The 19,020-nt window shown below is 46.5% G+C and overlaps 1 protein-coding gene across 4 annotated transcripts in view; it reads left to right on the top strand.

Moving 5' to 3' along the window:
* The first annotated feature begins 202 nt into the window (after positions 1–202).
* The window catches only part of LOC116948582 (thyroid hormone receptor beta-A-like), a 48,658-nt gene continuing 29,840 nt past the window's right edge, over positions 203–19,020 (top strand). For 2 of the 4 annotated variants that reach the window (XM_076071628.1, XM_076071627.1), the window contains exon 1: positions 12,756–18,784. In XM_076071628.1, the coding sequence (XP_075927743.1) occupies positions 18,022–18,784 (763 nt within the window). In that variant the 5' untranslated portion in view covers positions 12,756–18,021. The other 2 variants (XM_076071629.1, XM_076071630.1) reach the window with 2 other exon arrangements.

Here is a 19,020-nt window from a genome sequence, read left to right as displayed (position 1 = left end):
TGTACAGCCTCCTTCGTTTTTTTAAATGCACTTCCAGTTGAGGGCCCTAAAAAAAAACAAGTGGCACATCACTGGTAAAAAGATCAACATAAAACCTATTGAACTTTGACCCCCAGTGTGACCGATGCCACGGGATGGTCAGGGGGGGGAACGTCAAGAGTTCCAGTGCCGGATTAAGCTAGTGCGGGGCCTGTAGCATATGTTATAAGGGGGCCCTAAATAACTTTAAAAAACACATAAATAATTTAACACATTTTTTTACTTGCATAGTAAAGTAATTGTATTTTTTAATTTGCTATACAGCCAGATAATACGACAAATCGCTAACTTTAAACACCCAGTCGTTCATAAAAGTTGAAGGCAGCATAGTACTACAGTAATAGAGCGAGTGCACAATCACTGAACCGGAATTGATCGCTTGAAAGCATTTAGCGCAGGGCCCTTGAAAGTGCGGGGTCGGTAGCATGTTGCTACTTTTGCTACTGGGATCATCCGGCACTGGTCTCACCATGTGCACGGGGAGCGCGCGCGCGGTATTTACGACGCAGCCAAAGCTGGCGTCTGCCCCAAACTCGCGTGCACCCCCAAAAGTTTTGTCACGGTGCCAACTCGAGGCCATCATCATCATCATCGGCACCATCATCGCCGACGCCGCCCTTCCTTCGACTCGCCACTCCTTCTCTCCGTCGGCCCGAGTGTTTGCCAAGCCTGGCACCTCATCACCCACCCCCACCCACCGTGCCGTGAAGGCTGCCCAAACCTGCGCGTCCAAAGGTTTTTAAACAATCGGTTACACTTTAATGTTGAGACTGCACCAGGTTATAGCCCCCGTTTGCGTGTGCGCCAAGTGAAGGCGGGCTGAAGAAGGTACGTTGCGCGCGTGTGTCGCACTCTCTTGTCTTAAGAGAACATGTACAACTTGCGACATCGATTTGCTCGAATTATTTCTTGGCGTGGCTATTAATGAACATCTTTTTTTATTGCAGCGCTGCTCTTATGAGTAAAACCTACCGGGTGAGGAACAAGGGATATGTCTGAATTGGATGACTTGTGAGAAGATTTAGATGTTTCAAAGTGTTGAACATCACATCCTGTGATATATTAAGTGGAACTAATTCTAACTTTTAATAATTTAAATATACGCTTATTCATAATGTGCATCACTGTGGTAATTTCATGACCGATGTTAGACACTACATTCATAAAGAACAAATGCATTGTTCTATTTACCCAGGAGGTGCTAATAGAGTAAACGTCTCCAGGTTTGCTCATGAATGCTGGTGCGTTCGGCTGAATCCATGATGTAGTTTAGAGAGAGAGGTGGTATCATTCCTGCGGTGTGACGCTTCGCACAGCACGGTATCCTTCGTGAATGTGTGCTCCCCATAAGTGCCCAGCGTGCACTGGGTTCCTTTATACATCAGACACACTAGAATCGCGTGGGTCTGGGAAAAAAAAGTTATTTTGTCAACTTCAAATTCTATTTTCTCACCAGGTTTTTGTTCGAAGGTGTGGGGAGAGGAAAAAAAACCCAACCCTCTTTTTCGGTCACAACCTTGCAAATATATTAGATTACGGCATCATTTTATATAGCGTCACTCATGCAAGTTGCATCTCGTTACACAACCTCGCTTCTAATGCTGTGCACGGATTTGTAAGGGACGTGAACAAATTTGAGAGGTGTTCTGGTTAAGGCTGTTCGGCCGTACTCTAAACGCAAGGGGGGGGTGGCGCTTCAGGGCCCCCTGCTGGGGAAGGGAGGTGGGGTGCAATGCAGCCACCAGTGTCATGCGACTGAATTGAATTGGTGGTCAGTTTCGTCCTTCGTTTATTTACCCCGAGAATAATAATCCTCACCGAGTCTGATGACTTTTGTATTCAGGAGGGTCCTGCCAGGTTTTTTCGCATAAAGGGACAATGCTGCGATGCGTGATCCCACTTTAGTAATAGGGGGGCACCTCTACTTACGAACGAGTTAGGTTCCAGAGGTATGTTCGTAAGTTGATTTGTTCGTAAGTCTAAACTTTACTCCTGTCGATTCCAAACATGTTGTACCGCATGCACACTAAATACGGGGAATGACTTTAAAAGTTGTGCAATCTCCTATAGATGTAGATACCACTAGTTCTTCATGTTCTGCAGATGTAGATGCCACCACCGCCATCTATTGCGTGGCGATTGAACTTACGACTCTCGGTCCGAACGGGCAACTGGGCATACAGACAGGTTTGTTCGTATCTCTGAAAGTTCGTAAATCGAATGTTCGTAGGTAGAGGAGTACATTTATGCAGATAGTTTTTTTTTTGCATTGGGATGTTTGGACAGTATCGGTTACATTGTGTGTGGAGGAACGAGAAAACCTGATGAAAACTAATGCAAAACAGCGAGAGAAACATACAAACTCGCCACCGAATTGCACCCAAGTCACACATTGAACTCAAGTCCCTCTTGCTGTGAGGCACAAATGTTACGCAGGCACTGGTTTCGTATTCTGTCAATGCAGTAATACAGCCGCAGCCACGTTTTGGAAGTCCTGACTTGTAAAACGTTCCTGATGGTTACCGTTTAAATTACAGACGGAGGATGCACAAAGTTTCGACCTTAACTTCGTCACGTTTTGGGACGAGTTCTGCCGCACGGTAGCTATATTGAATCGACGCAACTATTGGCTGCTGGCTTAGTATGTACCGAGTCGACTGTTTGTACGCAAATGTGCATTTTAAAAGGTTTCCGTCATCAGCATCATCAGCATTTTCCACTTTGTTGAAGCGAGAATGACACGGACTCAGAAAACTAGACGGAATATTGTGGGTGTCTCTTAGTCTTGTCGAAACATTTTGGAGTTTCCAGACACCCATGACGACACCCACAGTGGCGAGCACCCATTCCCATGGGAAGATCTGGCAGGTCTGTAAATGATTAGCATGATCAACGTAAAGCTCTCGGTTAGGGTATGGAGGAGCCAGTCGACCTGAATGAATGCCTAACCAAACACTTTGCTCTTCCCCCCCCCCCATCTCCAGTTTCCCGCGTGGAATTGCACGGGTGGCAGAGTTCTGCTCGGCATGCATCGACAATGTCCGGTGAGGAGAGCTCATGAGCAGAGTTTTGTGTGTGAGGTCAATGGGAGATCGTGCGTCGAGGAAATTGGGCTGGAGGTATTAATTGTGGTCAACGCATTAACCCTTCGCCGTTCCGTGACTTCTGCAAGTTGCAGGGTGGGTCCCGTTCACCGCTGATTCTCAGAACGCGCAAGTGGTTCAGCGTTGATTTTATTTAGAGAGCCATGGGCGCACCGTTGTTTTTAAATACATTGTACTCACCGCAGAGAACTGTAGTGACATGACTGCACTCTATGATAGCTGGCGCCCAACTCTGCCGCAAACCCTCCCATATGGCCTTGTGGGAGCCTCTGCAAGTCTACCGACCTGAAGACGTACTGATAGTTATTTCATTTTATATTTTCGTTCCGATTCCGTTCTTATGACGTACAAGTACATCATCGGCATGGGAAAGGGTTTACTGATGTTGTGCACGCTCACAATAATTATATGATAGTAATAATTTCATGTGCATCGCATCTAAATACCAAAGCATCTCAAGAGGCTGTACAGAGCAAGCGCAGGAACATGACCAGCGCCATTTGGACAAAATGAACAGTAAAACTAAATCAAAACAAAACAGCGGGTTGCACAGACAGAGCAGTGGTGCGATGCCCTGTGCACAAGGGGCCACGACTACTGTGTGTATCAGAATATTAATTTATACTGGAGGAATCCGATGAGTTATAAGGCTCTTTTTCACAGATGTCCAGTAGGGGCGGGCCAGAGAGTTACAACAACAAACAATACAAAAACGTGATGCTACCTCACACCAGCGCTGAATTGTCCGGAAATGCGTAACCGCTGTGGCTAGAACATCTCTAATTTATGCAACCAAGGGAGAAATGGGAATATTGAGGATTTGGGATCGAGATGTAATGGCAAAGAAGTGGAAAAGTTATGGCAGAATCTAGATTTGAAGTTTCTGTGACTGCAGGGACCCATACTCTTTGGTTCTTTCGGTAAAGTCACGTAGGTATCAAATAAAATAAATTAAATCACGACGTTTCGGGCACAACACAAGCGTCCATCATCAGGTGGGACAACTTCAGCAAGAAACAACTTCAGCAGTTGTTTCTTGCTGTGGTTGTCCCATCTGATGACGGACGCTTGTGTTATGGCAGAACGTTGTTCGCACACACAACCAACCAATGGTAGAGACATTAAGGAAGAGCTTTAGTCTGGACTTGGGGAGAGGATCGAGAAACAGCTGTGCAGACAGCCAAAGGGAGAGAATCCCAAACACCAGGAGCAGCAGAGGGAGGAGGTGACATCTCTCAGTCGGAGGCGGTGACACGGCCCAGCGGTTATCGTGTTCGCCGCTTATTGCAGAGGTTCAAGGTTCGATTTCAGCGGCCGCTCTAGTTAATACTGAAGGGACAATAACCACAATAACACCACGTGCTGTCTGGTTCACAGTAGATGTTAAAGATCGCCTGACATCAATCACAAGAGTAGGCCATTGTGTGCTTACGTCAAGGGTTCGAATTTGTCAAAATAAAAACATTCCACAGCAAATTACTCAATTGGGATTGAACATCGCCTCTTACTGGCAGACGAATGACCCCCCTCCCCCTCCCAGGTCACTTACAAAATGAGATTAATCCTGATGTCTTGAGTTTTCACCTTGTTAAACAACATAAACTTTAAATTTACACTTAACCAAGTGGCCATTGTTGCTATAGCAAAGTATACAGATAGTGGGAGTAGAGTGAGATGGGAGTTGAGTTTGTGGATCAGGTAATGATAGGAACATCAGCATCACCATGTATGATTTGTTTATAGTGCCTCACATCTACACGCAGATCGAGATGAACGAGAAGGGATTTGACTTTGAAACTCCACGAATGTGTAACGTAAAAAAAACGAATCTACAGACACACACACAAGACACAATTAGCATCGACACCTAAGAATGCATGACCAAAGACATGTGACTTGAAGAGTGCCGCAAAGTTTGAGCGGTGAGTCTGAGGTGACTGGTTTTTATTATTACACGCTTTTATTTAACTCACTCTGTCTGTTGTTGTTGTTGTCTTATCCTCAAATCTTGTAACTCAATTTTAACCCACTTCCCAATGTCGCATCGACTGCAAATTCGGTATACGTATATATGTCATACTGATGACAATACTATATTCTATCATTAAAATAAAATATATATTTTTAAACAATCTTTTTTTTTATTTCTTATGTTTCGGCTTGGGTCTAATTGTAAACTGACGTTGTCTGTAAATCACCACGGTCCCCTTACGTTATGGCAAGCTTCGGGGCCACTTCCTGGAGTCGTGGAGTTTTGACATTACGAGTACGGTACATTTAATTAAAGCGTGTTTTTAAAAAAGTATTTTTAAATACAGATAGTCCCCGAGTTACGATGGTCCGACTTACGATATTTCGATCTTACGATGGCGAATAAAATACGATAAAATTGTAAAAAAACAACTTTCTATTAAATTGCAGTTCATATTGGTAGGCTAAGAATTTACCTTGTTTTTTTTTACTTTACATTTCACTGTGCAATACAGTATTAGAATTAATAAATACACACAGTATATAGTTTATACAGTACGGTACTGTAAATTGCTCTGTTTTGCTAAATTATCACCATTCTTTAAGACTCCTGGGTAGGCTAGACGATCTTCGACTTACGATATTTTTGACTTACGATGGGGTCGTCGTAACGCATCTCCATCGTAAGTAGGGGACTACCTGTATTACTTATTATGGCCGATGTTGGAATTGTGACATCACGAGGGCCCGCAGGCCGCTCGTGCGTTCCCAGCGGGCAATTAGCGCCACCGTTCAGAGGCAAACGTCACGAGAGTCGATGTGGAAAGACGAACTTCTGTGAACCCTCACAGACCCCCCCACCACCACCACCCGTAAACACTCCGCCAGCGACAGGGCTTGGCGGCTGGCAGCTTATCTCAGGCTCAGCAATGCACGCAGCAGTATGTGCCATAGTTGTGTAAGAATAAAGCAAAATTGCTCAACAGGTATAATTGGAGGGGTGCCATCATATCAAGATCGCCTGAAGCAAACATCGCAGTCTCTGCAATGTTGTGTGCTTTACCTGCAATATTAAGTTACTGCATACCATAACACAATAATATTCTCACGGCGTTTCGGCCACAACACAAGCGGCCTTCATCAGACTGTCTGGAGGACAGCGCTCCAGACAGTCTCGTCCCTTCACCTGATGAAGGCCGCTTGTGTTGTGGCCGAAACGTCGTGAGAATATTATTGCGTTATTTTATTTTGTCAATTTATTATTTTATTCTCATTCTACGTGACTTTACCGAAAGAACCAAAGAAGATGAATCCTTGCAGTCACAAAAGCTTTAAATCGAAATTTTACTGCATACCCTTTAAAAACTGAGCTCATGTCTGGCTTCTTTTTTTTCACGAGGAAATGGTCAACAGTTTTCCTGTTATCTAAGAACCATTCCAAGGCACCTTCACGACAAGCTTATAAACGCCATGCACAATCGTCATCCGTTGTCTATCAACTCCCACGGACGAAGGTATCCCTACGCCATCGACATGGATGCCACAATCCATCTCGCTCTCGCGCACGAACTCATCACATTGCTCTCTATCCGCTGCGGTCCGTTCCCTATGGAGCTGCTATGGCGTGCCACCAGTCTCGTCCCAACGAGGCAACGATGAGCCCTGCTCAAGCGCCACTGGCTTTACTTAACAGCCACTACCAAGTCTCTAATCTGTGGGACGTCTTTGCCAGTATACAAGATTATGAAAGAATAAGAATAGGTTTTACCCTTTTTGGCAATGAGACAGGAGGTGTTAAGATCTTCGAACACAAAATAAATCAATTTTGCAAGGCATCAAGTCTGCATTGACCACACATACTTGTGGGAAAAAAACATACCAACAAACACGCTCTGATAATATATGCATTGTCTTTGAAATTGATTAGCCTACACATAAGGCAGACTTCTTTATGGGCTATGTCTCACCAGTGCTAGACTAGAGAACGCTAAAAGGTGAACAGTAAAACGACAATGCAAGTATCAGAACATGTTTAGCTTGGGGCGAGCAGTTATATCTGTAGGACCTTTTTTCCAGTGTAAAAAATGATGAAAAGTAAGAATATGTTGCCAGAAAGGATAAAACCTATTCTTATTTTCTCATCTACAATCTCTGTTTGCTCTCTGGTCCGCGTGCCCCTCTTTCTGTGTCAATTGTAAGCAATAATCTCCGATTGAAAAACTTTCCAACGCAGGTGTACATTTCAGTGTCAACATGACACACTGAAATATCACTCGTGTGGCATTTCAGGAACTACCCTCGCATTCTCTCTTCATGGGCAATGCTCGTTTCAAAAACACTCCCGACGCAAGTGCCACGTAAGTGAGGCCTGGCTTCAAGAACTTGGGACGGAAGATGGTTTCCGTAATGCTGGAGCTGTATTGCACAGACTCACTTGCAGACGTCCTTTAGCAGACGTGAGACGTCGCACTGCACGTGTCAGATGTCACAGTCGATCTGGGGTCAAACCGCGCAGCAAGAGCTCGACCTCGCCAGATTCGGATTGCATGGTTGCGAGGAACGGTGACCAGGCTGCCGTGGGGCCTGAGGGAGCGACGTTGAAGGCAGCAGGGCCAGTGCAGCGAAGCCCATCGCTGCACTCTGCCAGGTTCCCCACGTCTATGCTCCTCCGCCTTCGCCAAACCCACACTGACCAGACTTGTGAAGTTGGGTCGGTTAATCGCCACGGCGTGGGGGAGAGAGGACCCCCCCCCTCCCCTCCTTCCCGTCTTACCAGCGGAATGACCAAAAGGGCTGTAAGATGCCCACGTGTACATATTCACTACTCCGCAGCCCAACAAGCACGGTGGTTAAAGCAAGGTAGCATCCATCACTCTTTCCACCAGCTTCCACAGTGACAGCCCCCCTCTCGACTTGCCAATGGTCAAATCCCATGGCAGTATTTTCTCGGGGCAATCCCCCTAATGCCGAGGCGCACGCTTGCGTGGATATGCGTAAAGCCTCCCCCCAACCCCACCCCCCCCCCTGATTTTCGCACTCACATGGATGTAGCACCCGGTGCTTGACAATCAATGCCTGTTGGCGTGCTCACAACAACACTTTGTTATACACTCCACCTGCTGCACAATTATAGGCTTCCACATCTCTTTAAGGCCTTCTGTCTGTTGCAGAGATTAATGCATCGTGGTTAAATACAGTCTTTAAAGTTTTCTCGTGAGATTGCATTTGGTTGCAAAGATTTGCCTCTTCCACCCCTTTGCACACTCATTGGGATTATTTTTTTGTTTCACTGCGTTAAAGGTCAAATGTCCGGAATTATTACAATGTCAAATGAGTCAAATTTAATGAACCGCAATTGGCAGTGGCCATCGCCGACAAGAAATCACCGAAATAAAACTTCGCCACTTACATCGCGAAAGCCCACGAGGTTTCCTCTAAGTATTCCGGGTCACCAATGACTGCACAACAACAACAAACATCCATTAACGTTCAGTTTTGGCTGTGCGTTCAATTTCATTCAATTCCAGCTCTGAGAAATAAAAAAAATACATCACTTTGACTATTCACGTGACAAACATTACTCTTGGTGGCAGAGTAGGTGGGTGAGAAATTGATGCCCTCTACCTTGCGTGGACCCGAAGTCACTTGAAGCAAGGAGGTCTCAGAGGTAGTTCTGTGATATCCACTTCCCGGGGGTGGGGTGGGGAGTCTCTAACACGAAGAAGTCCACTGCCTTCTGTGAGACTCCTGAATTGGTTCTTAGTCGCATGAACATGTGACACCAAGTGCATGGCAAGGATAAAATCGGGTAAGAGCAGTTTACAAAAAGAGAAAAATTGAAGTAGAAGTAACTTCGAATCGACAGTTATCAAAACAAGCTGATTAACTTTAACCAGTTTTCAAAATGTAATTGGGTCTCTGTGTGCTATGGTTTACACGGTTGTCTGGAGCAGCTGCCTGATTACAGTTATCAGATACAATCTGATGTGTTGAGCTATTTTTGACTTTACACTTAATTCAATGCATCATGAATGCACGTATTTGCCAAATATAAAGAACGGGTGCATTTCGAGCCTGTGAATATATAGTATGTTCCTTTGGATAGAGCCTAAACGGCTATCTATCCTCTCGAGTTTTCCAAGCAACATGATTTTGACCAAGTGGAATTGTTTCCAATTTAAGCAGTGAATTGGAAACCCGGCGAGTACCTTACACCATAAACAATATACTGCACAGCAGTGGCAAAACATTTTGGCAAAGGCCCTTCAGAGCATTGCTTCAACATTAGCCTCCTTTATTTTATAACGAAGCCGTGTTTATGATGCAGGTGGTGGGTTTTATTGGCTTAAAATTGCAATGGGTGTGGGTAGTAGTATTACAGGAATGTGTCTGCACATAACAGCTATCGCGCACGGGGCATTCCTTTGGCATCGACCCAAAGCAGATCCCTGTGTGCATCAAATCCGAATGCTCCGTGGTATTGATGATAGCCAATGCGCAAAGTTTCACCCAATACACGACCACAATAACACGTATATTTTTTTTACTGACCACAGTGAGCACTGCTGAAAGGAATCTGGTCGAGGCAACTTACCACGATTGTAATTTCTCCGTGCAATTTTAGCTCTCCGATGTGTTGTCGGGTTGTACCGCGTGTTGTTCGCACGATGTCGGACGTTTTGCTTAAACGTGCTGGGAGCTCCTTCAGGAAAGGCTGAACAACACGCGGTTAGAACCTGCGGGTAGCCACGCAGCGCAATTGGGAACACCTATGCAGTAAGATGTGCAATTTTAATCACTACTCTACTCTTCATTTTAGCAGCCCCTCCAGATAAGAAAAAAATACCTGTATATATTTTCAACAACGGGTACATGATAGCACGGAATGGTGGCACAAACGAGCGACATAACACATGAACAATAACAGTAGAAACACCCAGTTATGGATCTAGAAAACAGCAGAGAAGCAAGAGAAAGGAGAGGGGAAGTGAAAGATAGGAGGAGATAAGAGAGTGGATATTGTTATTTTTTTTATAAAGGGGCGACTATACAGAAGGGCAGATGCAGATTGTGTTTGTTGAACGTGGGGGGGAGGGGGGGACGGGCGGAGTGCCGGGTGGAGAGTGGGGAGGGCAGCCCTGATGTGGGGCCCTCTGTGGCATGGCCGGGAAGGCCCCGATTGTCACCAGGACGCTGTCCTCCCAATCCTGTCAGCTCAGGTCGGACAGCCACGCACCCAAAGGCTTTAAACCCCCAGTCACAACCCATGCAGGCTGCCCACGCTGAACGACGCTGTCCTCAGCAGCCAGTCTATTTAAGCAAACCGAACACACGCCATGACCTTTCGAGTCAAGCTGCCGTTCCCTAGAGCGTCTTTAAAAGCACAAATCTCCTCCGGTCTTTTGCCTCAGAATCGTCCAGAGTTTGGCCGACGACCACACGGCAGCCGCCCGTTCTCCTCGGGTCGTTCCGCCGTTGGCCTCGGTGGCTTTTAGAGCCGCCTCTCCGACAGGGACGAGCGTGGGACCGAGTCTGCGAATAACGTTGCATTGTGTGCGGTTTAACGTGTGGCTTTGCGTATTTACGTTATTGGAATTTTTCTTTATTTTCATATTAAATCTGACGCGGGAAGACGAGCAGTAACGATACGGAAAACGTTGAAGGCGAGGAAAACAAAATGGACGTAGCCATTTTAATGTCAATTCGCATGTCGAGTCAATGTGCCCAATTATTTGTTGGCACTGTGATTATTTTGTAGAAATTAATATTTGGCTTCCAACCGGGTAATTGTAAGGGGTACTTTACCAGAATTTACTTGGATAAACATTCAAAGGATTAGATGTTTTCCAGAGAAAATTACTCAACGTTCCAGGACTTTCCCATAACTCTGCTTGTGGCTTGGAGATCTGCTAAATATGAATCGCTTGCATTTATAAAAAAAAAGTAACTAACACAACCATCAGCGTAATTAATTGTCGGCGTTAGAGTGAGAATCTCTCCTTGAAGCCACATGCAGCCTCGCGCCTCTGGATCAGCTGCGTGTCTCATCGTAATTTGGAATGCCTTGAGTTGCACGAAGAGACGATGCATATTAGATCAGTAATGCGCGGCAGGAACCGGTGCAAGTTACAGGCATCGTATCGGCTGAAGCGGATTCAGTTCCTATGCAGCGGAGGCGGCTGCGTTAACGAGCGGAGCAAGTTGGTGATGGCGTGTTCCCGCGCCACCGCCGGCATAAACGAGAAGTATATTTTTATTATTTTATTGTTTCCCTTCTACGTGACTTTACCGAAAGAACCAAGAATATATATTAATGCCGTTCCCTTAGCCGTGCTAATTATAACGTTTAAAATAAAATAAAAAATCCCATAAACATATACTATGGAGTTTACTGCAGGTCTCGGTTCAGTATCCACACTGTAGGGCTTTATGCATTATTCACAGCAACCTTTGCAGTTCATTATTTATATACACAGTGCACAATTTGTACCCATGTTGAACTTATTTCCCACGTAGCCAACCGTGATGATCGGAGGTGTGGGAATTTACGGCAGAAATACAGATGAGCACATTTCCAAAAGTGAGTTTTCTTGCGTTAACTCATCCAGTCTCGTTTGAGTGACGCTCTTTTGTTTTGTTTCAGGGAGTGCACCCCGTTGTCCAGGGACGAGGCAGGCAATCGGTTCGTCCGTCTGGCGTGGACGGGCCGAATTAAGGGCAGCGCTCACCATAATAGAGCAAGCGAAAACTTATTTGACATTTCATTACAGCGCCGTGCTGAAAACGTAGCTTCCCATGACCAGGCTGGGGTCATCCACCTCCCGAGCTTTTCGTGAAAACCTTCACACCCAGGCGGTCGTCTTCTTGCCAACATCGTCAGTTCATGGTCAAAAACCCGAGGTCCCGCAACAAAATCTTAAGCGCGTTTTTTTTTTAATTGTCATTATTTCAAGTGCTGTGTAGAACATTTCAAAGGACCCAGATTTTGAAGCAATCGATGCCCAATTTTTCCACGTGTTGAAGTGCATTGTGCGATTCCAGTTAAACTCGAGGTGATACCAGCTTCACAACCCTCGAGCCAGACCGCATCTGATCTGGTCTCTTCACCTGTCCCTCACCACATTGTACCATCTCCCGTCCCTCACTCCTGCTAGGAGAAATGCCTCCAAGCATTTACCGCGCGGAGGTGACGGAGGATTACGCCCAGCCAAAGAAAATGCCATATGATGACAAGGCCTGTGAGCCCCGAAAACCGTTCGTTCGTGAAGACTCAGAGGAACGCTTTATGGCCGGCCTTGACAATCGACAAGCAGAGAGACTCATTCGCAAACAACCGAGTGCTTCCCACCTGCCACTGGACCTGTCGTTTGGTGCGCTGCGCCGGTGCGTCATCGCGTCACAGCAGCAGCAGCAGCAGCCTCGACGGTCCTCCAGCTGCAACTCCTCCGGGAGCTCAAACGTGAGGTCTCAAAGAGGTTCTCCTTCTTCGTCCTCCTACGAGGACGCCGATTCTCCCGGCGATGCCGCAGGGACGACGGCACGGTGTGCGCCCGACGACTTCACGGCGACGGGGAGCGCATTGCCGCACAGGCCCTGGGAAGACGCTTCGGCCTTCATGTGCAAAAAGCAGAAAGGTAACGCTGCATATTTCTTTTTTACTTTATTGAACATTATTTTAGTTTTTTGGTCCTCACATTGACATTCTTTGTGCATTGTCCTTCATGCAATTTTTTTATCATTCACGGTAGAGATCATTGTTTTAATTCAGTCCATGCTAAATTTAATGAGGTCCTGTTTAATTTGGTTCCTACATGTGCCTTAGTGGATATGCCTCATCAAAAGCAATCATCTTTCTACTGCTGGATGAAGGCCTCCCCCAAGCTGCCACCATCTGTATTGGTCTTGCAATGCAACGACACCGTCTAGCAGCTGCACACGAGCTGATTTCACAACTCTATCCTTGCGGAGAGAGTTTACTCTTTGGCATTGTCTCGACCACAGGCCATCGTCCCTTCTGGCTGTGACGAGTATACCTGTCCAAGCTCACACACTTCTCGTAACAGTCGATATGATGATGATGATGATAATAATAATGACATTTATAACGCGCCACATTTTACTGACGAGTCAACAACTCAGAGGCGCAGAGCCAAACTCTGGGCTGCTCGAAAGCCCTGACCAAACAGATATAGGCCTTTCGTTGTTTCTTAAAAGTCAGAGTGCATTTAATGTTGCGGATGTGCAAAGGGATATAGGGAGTTCCAAACCGAGAGGGGCGACAGCAGAGCACCGAAGTGAGGCTCTAACAGTTCGAGACCTTGGTGTCCGGAGCAGAGAGTGACGATGCGTAGGGTTCTACCATGAGCCTTCAGTGCACGGGAAGAGTAGTGCGGCAAGGCGTGGTGGGAAACCGGTGGTGAAGGCGCGGTGACAAAGGCAGGTGATTTTATAGTTTGTCCTGCTGGCGAGAGGGAGCCAATGAAAGAGGACGGAGAGCGGTGGCTGAGCTGAGTCGCAGATGGTGGACGCCAAGGACACCACGAGTAAGGTTCTTCTGTAACCGTTGCAATTTGAGGATCTTGCTTGACGACAACTCGGAGAGAATGGCGTTACAGTCGTCGGGGCGAGACCCGAACATACCGCAGGTGAGGGTGTTGGCAATATCGATGTGATGTCTGTAACTTGTAGTGGTTCTCAACTGGGGCTACGCGGACCCCAGGGTGGGGGTGCGTGAGATGATCTCTACACGTGCGAAATAATATTATACATTGAGAGGAAATTGGTGAATAATCTTGTACGAATCTGCCAATATAAAATAACTACGATAAAATTTAATCCAGATGATAACCAAGAACGATATAAAAGACCTTTCTGAACTCATTGATCGTCAACAATGCGGGTTTCCGAGAGGAAGCAGCGAGCACGAACACGTAACGTCACGCGTGCGGAGCGTCCGTTAAATGATTTTACTTGGCTTGCAGTTACTAGCAGCTCGTGAGGATACCGCACAAGATGGACAATTGGTTAAAATATTGATGTTCATTATTTATACATTTATTTCTCAGAACCATGTTGGGTCAGGCAAGGCGGGGTTACTCGGTTGAAACAACATTCAGCAAGGGGTGATACAGTAGCCAAACAAGGTTGAGAACCACAGCTCGAATTTATGTGTGCCCCTCTTCCTCTTTCTCAGTGGGCAACTTCTAAGAACATTTTTCCTATTTTTGTTCCATATTTCTCACTTTTCATTTTCTTTGTCACGGCCCATGGTCTGATCCATACGTCGTAACTTGGAATGTACACTGAATTGCAACTTTCTTTTGGAGGAAACAACGGCATGTTGCCCTTCACAACACACCAGCACACATCACGGCACGATCGAGGTCTTTCATGTGTGTGTGAACATTTAGCCAAAGAGATCGAATCATTATTGTTTCAACAACTAGTCCCCGCCTCTCTGACAATGTCCACGTTTATCATATTTGGTTCAGAAGCATTCTCTTTTTCATACTGTCAAGGGCACAGCTGACTTCATCAAGTGTGACATCTGAAACTTCCTCCTGGTCATCCAACGAATGGTTTCATTCCAGTGATTTTTTTTTGCTTAAGAGATCCGAATAAAACTTCTCCCCTAATTTTAAGGTTATTTTATGTTTCCACTTTTCTTTCTAAAAGCGACCATTCAGTACACAGCCAATGATCAACCTGTTGCAATGCTGTTATACTCCCATTGTTTGCTGTGCCGTTTTCAGTCAATTTGTGTTATATTCTGTGATTTTGTCTCATTCTATCCCTAATAAGTAAACAGAGTTCTGTGTATTCATTCTTCTGTGTAACATCTCCTCTTCCTCTACTTCGTGATATTGGCTTATGTTCTCGGTTTGCTTTTAAACCCTATCCCCCTTGCTATCCACCACTTTCAATGCACTATCCATGACTATGTTAGTCATTACATTATCTAAGGTGGTGACAACCGTTCATCAATTTACTCCTCTAGGCATTATAATGTTGCTTAGAGTTTTTCTCAAATAGGCAAAGTCCTAAACCTGTAATATTTATGTTAACTCGTTTTTGGGCTGTAATTAGTTTTTCCTTTTCTTTGGCTATGCCAAGGTGCAACTTGCACCGGTAACTATACCAAAATGAAGCGAATAAGCAACTATCAAATGACATTTCTATTTGAACGGCGACAATACAGCATTCATTCGTCACCCCCTTCGTGAGCAGGAATTGTGTAAAAGGCCCAAGAAATTTGAGAAAATCGATTAACTTATTCACATTTAGGCGGATTACACGGTTTTAAAGGCTTGGACTGAGCGCCGTTGTGCAGGCCCCGGTGTCAGCCCGGGTTAAGACGGCGATTTCCAGATTGTGGCTGCCCTTCACCTCGCGTGCCTTGGTCCCAACGAGCCGCATCTCAAGCTGTCCCCGCCACCGCCGCGTCAGCCCAGCAGAACAATAACCCATGTGGCCCATACGCAGCGAGAAAAACAATATATCTCGCTAAACCGTTAAAACCTGGTGTGCTATTGATTTTATTGACCAGGCCTCTGCAACCTGCTGCTGTCGAACAGTATTCTAAGCACCCATGATATTCTGAAGATTAATATTTCCTTTGGAAGATAATGCCGTTTAAAAAAAAAAATATTGCAATTTACCCTGTGAAAGTGTAATCCTTTGCAACTAATGAACAGATAATGGACAGAAGCCGTATCGTGTGTGCGTTATTGTTTTTCCCCGCTCACTCAAGAGTGTTGTAATATTATTTTTTTGCTTTAGAGTTATTTTATTGGCACGATTTTCATTGAATTGGTATCATTTCAACTAACATTAGATATGCTTGTGTAGATGTATGTGTTTTTTATTATGAAAACAAAGACAATATCACATGAATTATATCGCAATGAAATAATAGGCCGTTGATTAATTTGATTCATATTTAGTTTGAACAGATCCACGTTCTTCTGAAATAGAAATCAAAGTTTCATATTGATTTCTACTAGCAATGTAACATTTCACTGATTTCCCCATCTAGCAGTGGATTGAAAAAAGGGCTCTACACACATCTACACATCTACACATGTATACATATATTTACTTATCAATGTTAAAATTGTGACTTTGTTGGGGCCATACCATTGCAGGGATTCTCTTGCCAGCGCTGTCCTTAAAACAAGGACCGGGCCCAAAGTGAAACAGATCCACAATGTACGACAATTTGGAGACCATCACCGCACTTCTGGAGTACCTGGCTTACCCTCTGCCCAGCCCCAGTTAAACGCTTTCAGACTCACATCATTGTGCATTGCACGGAATGTACAGCACGGGAAGCTAACTTGATCATTGTAACATGCGTTTAAGAATATTTGGTTGCCACTATAAATTTCCGCTTGATAAGTTACTTCGTTGAGCTATCATTTGTGGCCAGGTCAATTCTGTACAGTGGGCCTTAAGTGGTAAAATAAAAACTCGTTTTTAGTATAATTTACTGCATGTAAACGAGGAGTGAAGCAGTGATATGGTGATTAGCGCATTGTTGGTTTACCATGGCAATTTATTTGATACTAGGTCCTGGACCATTTCATTCACCAACCCGCACAGACCGGCATGGTACGGTATGGCCAAACAGCCCCCACGGTGGAGGGATAACTTTCCCCAGTCGTGAACACTATTATTAAAGGGGCACCACGGTGGTTAGATGTTATCTTCTTCGCCTTGTATGCAGGAGGTCGGGAGTTCGATACCAATCCGGATGCCTGTATATTTGGAATTTGCATGTTCTCCCCGTGGTCATGGGGATTTTTTTTCTCCGGGTCCTCTAGTTTTTCCCTACACGTTTAGAAACATGCATTTTATATATTTGTGGTAGGATGGGGGTGGTTTAACTTTATTTGTATGTGTTTGGGTGATTTGTTTACCTTATATGTTGCACTACTATCATGTTTTTGTACTGTTTGTTGCTGTAACGTTCTTACCCGCCACAATTGGACATCTGTGAACAAGAGATATATTGCTCATCGGATTCCTCCAGTGTAAATAAATATTCTGATTTTGAAAAACATAAACATTAAAATACCATGAACCAGCTCCGTGACATTCGGGGGAAGGAGGAGGTTCAGCTCCCGACCCCTCCAATTGAACACCTTGCCCTCCTTATGCAGTCTTTAAGGTTAGTTGAACATTGAACATGTCACGCCCGACCACAGTTTCTTTGTGTGGCACCGATTTAAATAGACTCACCCAAACTCACAGTTCTAAGGCACGGCTTGCGAATGTCAACAATTGCTAAGCGTCCTCGGCCCGTGCGATGGAAGAAGAAGAAGACGACGACGCATCTTGCGATGGAAAAAAAAAGTAATCACTCATGCAATAAAATCAACCGGGCAACATAATTGGGGCCATTCTCATGGACTTGGCAGCTGTGGCAGATTAGAGCTTTCTAGGGCTGCTGTGGTCGCGTTCGGTGCCTCCCGGCACTGATTGGTAGCCGAGCGAGATCCTCTCGGTCAATATAAGCGGGGCTGCCGTCGTGGCTTCCAAGGTCCCGCAGCAAATGTCAATATATGGAGGCCAAGCCGTTGTGTGCGTAAAACAGCACACGCACGGACGGCACCACGATCATCGTTAAGTGTACCACCACTCCGCAGGCAAAGTAAATATTACCGTAAAACTATGGGAAATGGGCCGTTGCTCGAAATGTCATCCAATATTATTATTATTTTCTTTTTAGGGCAGCGTCATTGACAAATGTCTTAAACGCTCATTATTAAAGCTATTGCCGCATTTAAACGAGACTTTTGTGAGAGAACAGGCAAAACCTTCGCGAGTTCGCATTTGAACGCGGAGTTCGGAGGGGGTGGGGGGCGGTGGGTGGGGAGGCTCGTGAGTGCGGAGGTCGAGAAGAGCAATGAGCTACTTTGGACAGCATCAGGATTACCAGGGCCCGAACCCAGCCTTCTCCGACTGCAGCTACGGCCAGGGAGCACAGCAGTTCTGCCACCCCAACCCCGGAGCCGGCGCGCACTCCGACGCCGGCTGCTCCGCCGTCGGCTCGGCCGCCGGTGAGGGGTCGCACGTGTGGACTCCGTGTGGGTCTCAGTACGGCGCGCCTCACCTCGCGGTGGCTCAGTACGGCGCGACTCACCACGGCGCGCCTCACCATGCGGTCGTTCAGCATGGCGCGCCTTACGACGGTGTGGGCCACCACGCGATGGGCAACCACCATGGGACGGTGCACTACAGAACACCCCAGCAACGCGTACCTCACCATGGAATCACCCACCAAGGGATGGCCCACCAGGGCCTGCCACACCACGGGATGCCCTACAGCGAATCGCCTCACCACGGACCGCACCAGCGCGCCGCGCCGGCCCACGCGATGTCCCACCACGGGCTCTCGCAGCACGGGGCGCCCCACCCTGGGATGGCCCTGCACGAGGCGACTCAACACGGGGCGTCGCACCAGGCGTGGGACGGCCCCGGCGCGGAGCAGACCCCGACGCACGCGCGCGGTGGGCACCTGGGAGCGTTGGGGCACGACGGCGCCTTCCACGGGGAGGGTTTCCCCTCGGCCGCTGGCACCGCCGCCAGTTATTACGGCGACTTTTACGCTCCGCACGGAGCGCTGCCGTTCTCCTACGACGACGCGCTGTCCATGTACGCGAAGAAAGGTAAACGCCGCCCATGCCGCGCTCACGCATGCGATGATGCGATGCCCCTACTCATTGACCCCGTGGTGTGACCTTGGTTAAAAGTGGGGGGGGGGGGGTGGGGGGATGGGTGGCGGGCGGCATAGAAAACCGAACTGGGGGCACGACAGAGTCGATGTTAAACTTGAATGAGTAACGCCGCGCGATCTGCTCGCGTTCTGTCGCTCGTTCTGCGATGCCTCCCGGCCCCTCTGTGC

Source organism: Petromyzon marinus, chromosome 34 (genome assembly GCF_048934315.1).
Source record: "Petromyzon marinus isolate PM22_M1 ecotype Great Lakes invasive population chromosome 34, UKy_Petmar_22M1.pri1.0, whole genome shotgun sequence".
NCBI lineage: Eukaryota > Metazoa > Chordata > Hyperoartia > Petromyzontiformes > Petromyzontidae > Petromyzon > Petromyzon marinus.
The sequence above is the reverse complement of the archived record's forward strand: the minus strand, read 5'-3'. Positions and strand labels throughout refer to the sequence as shown.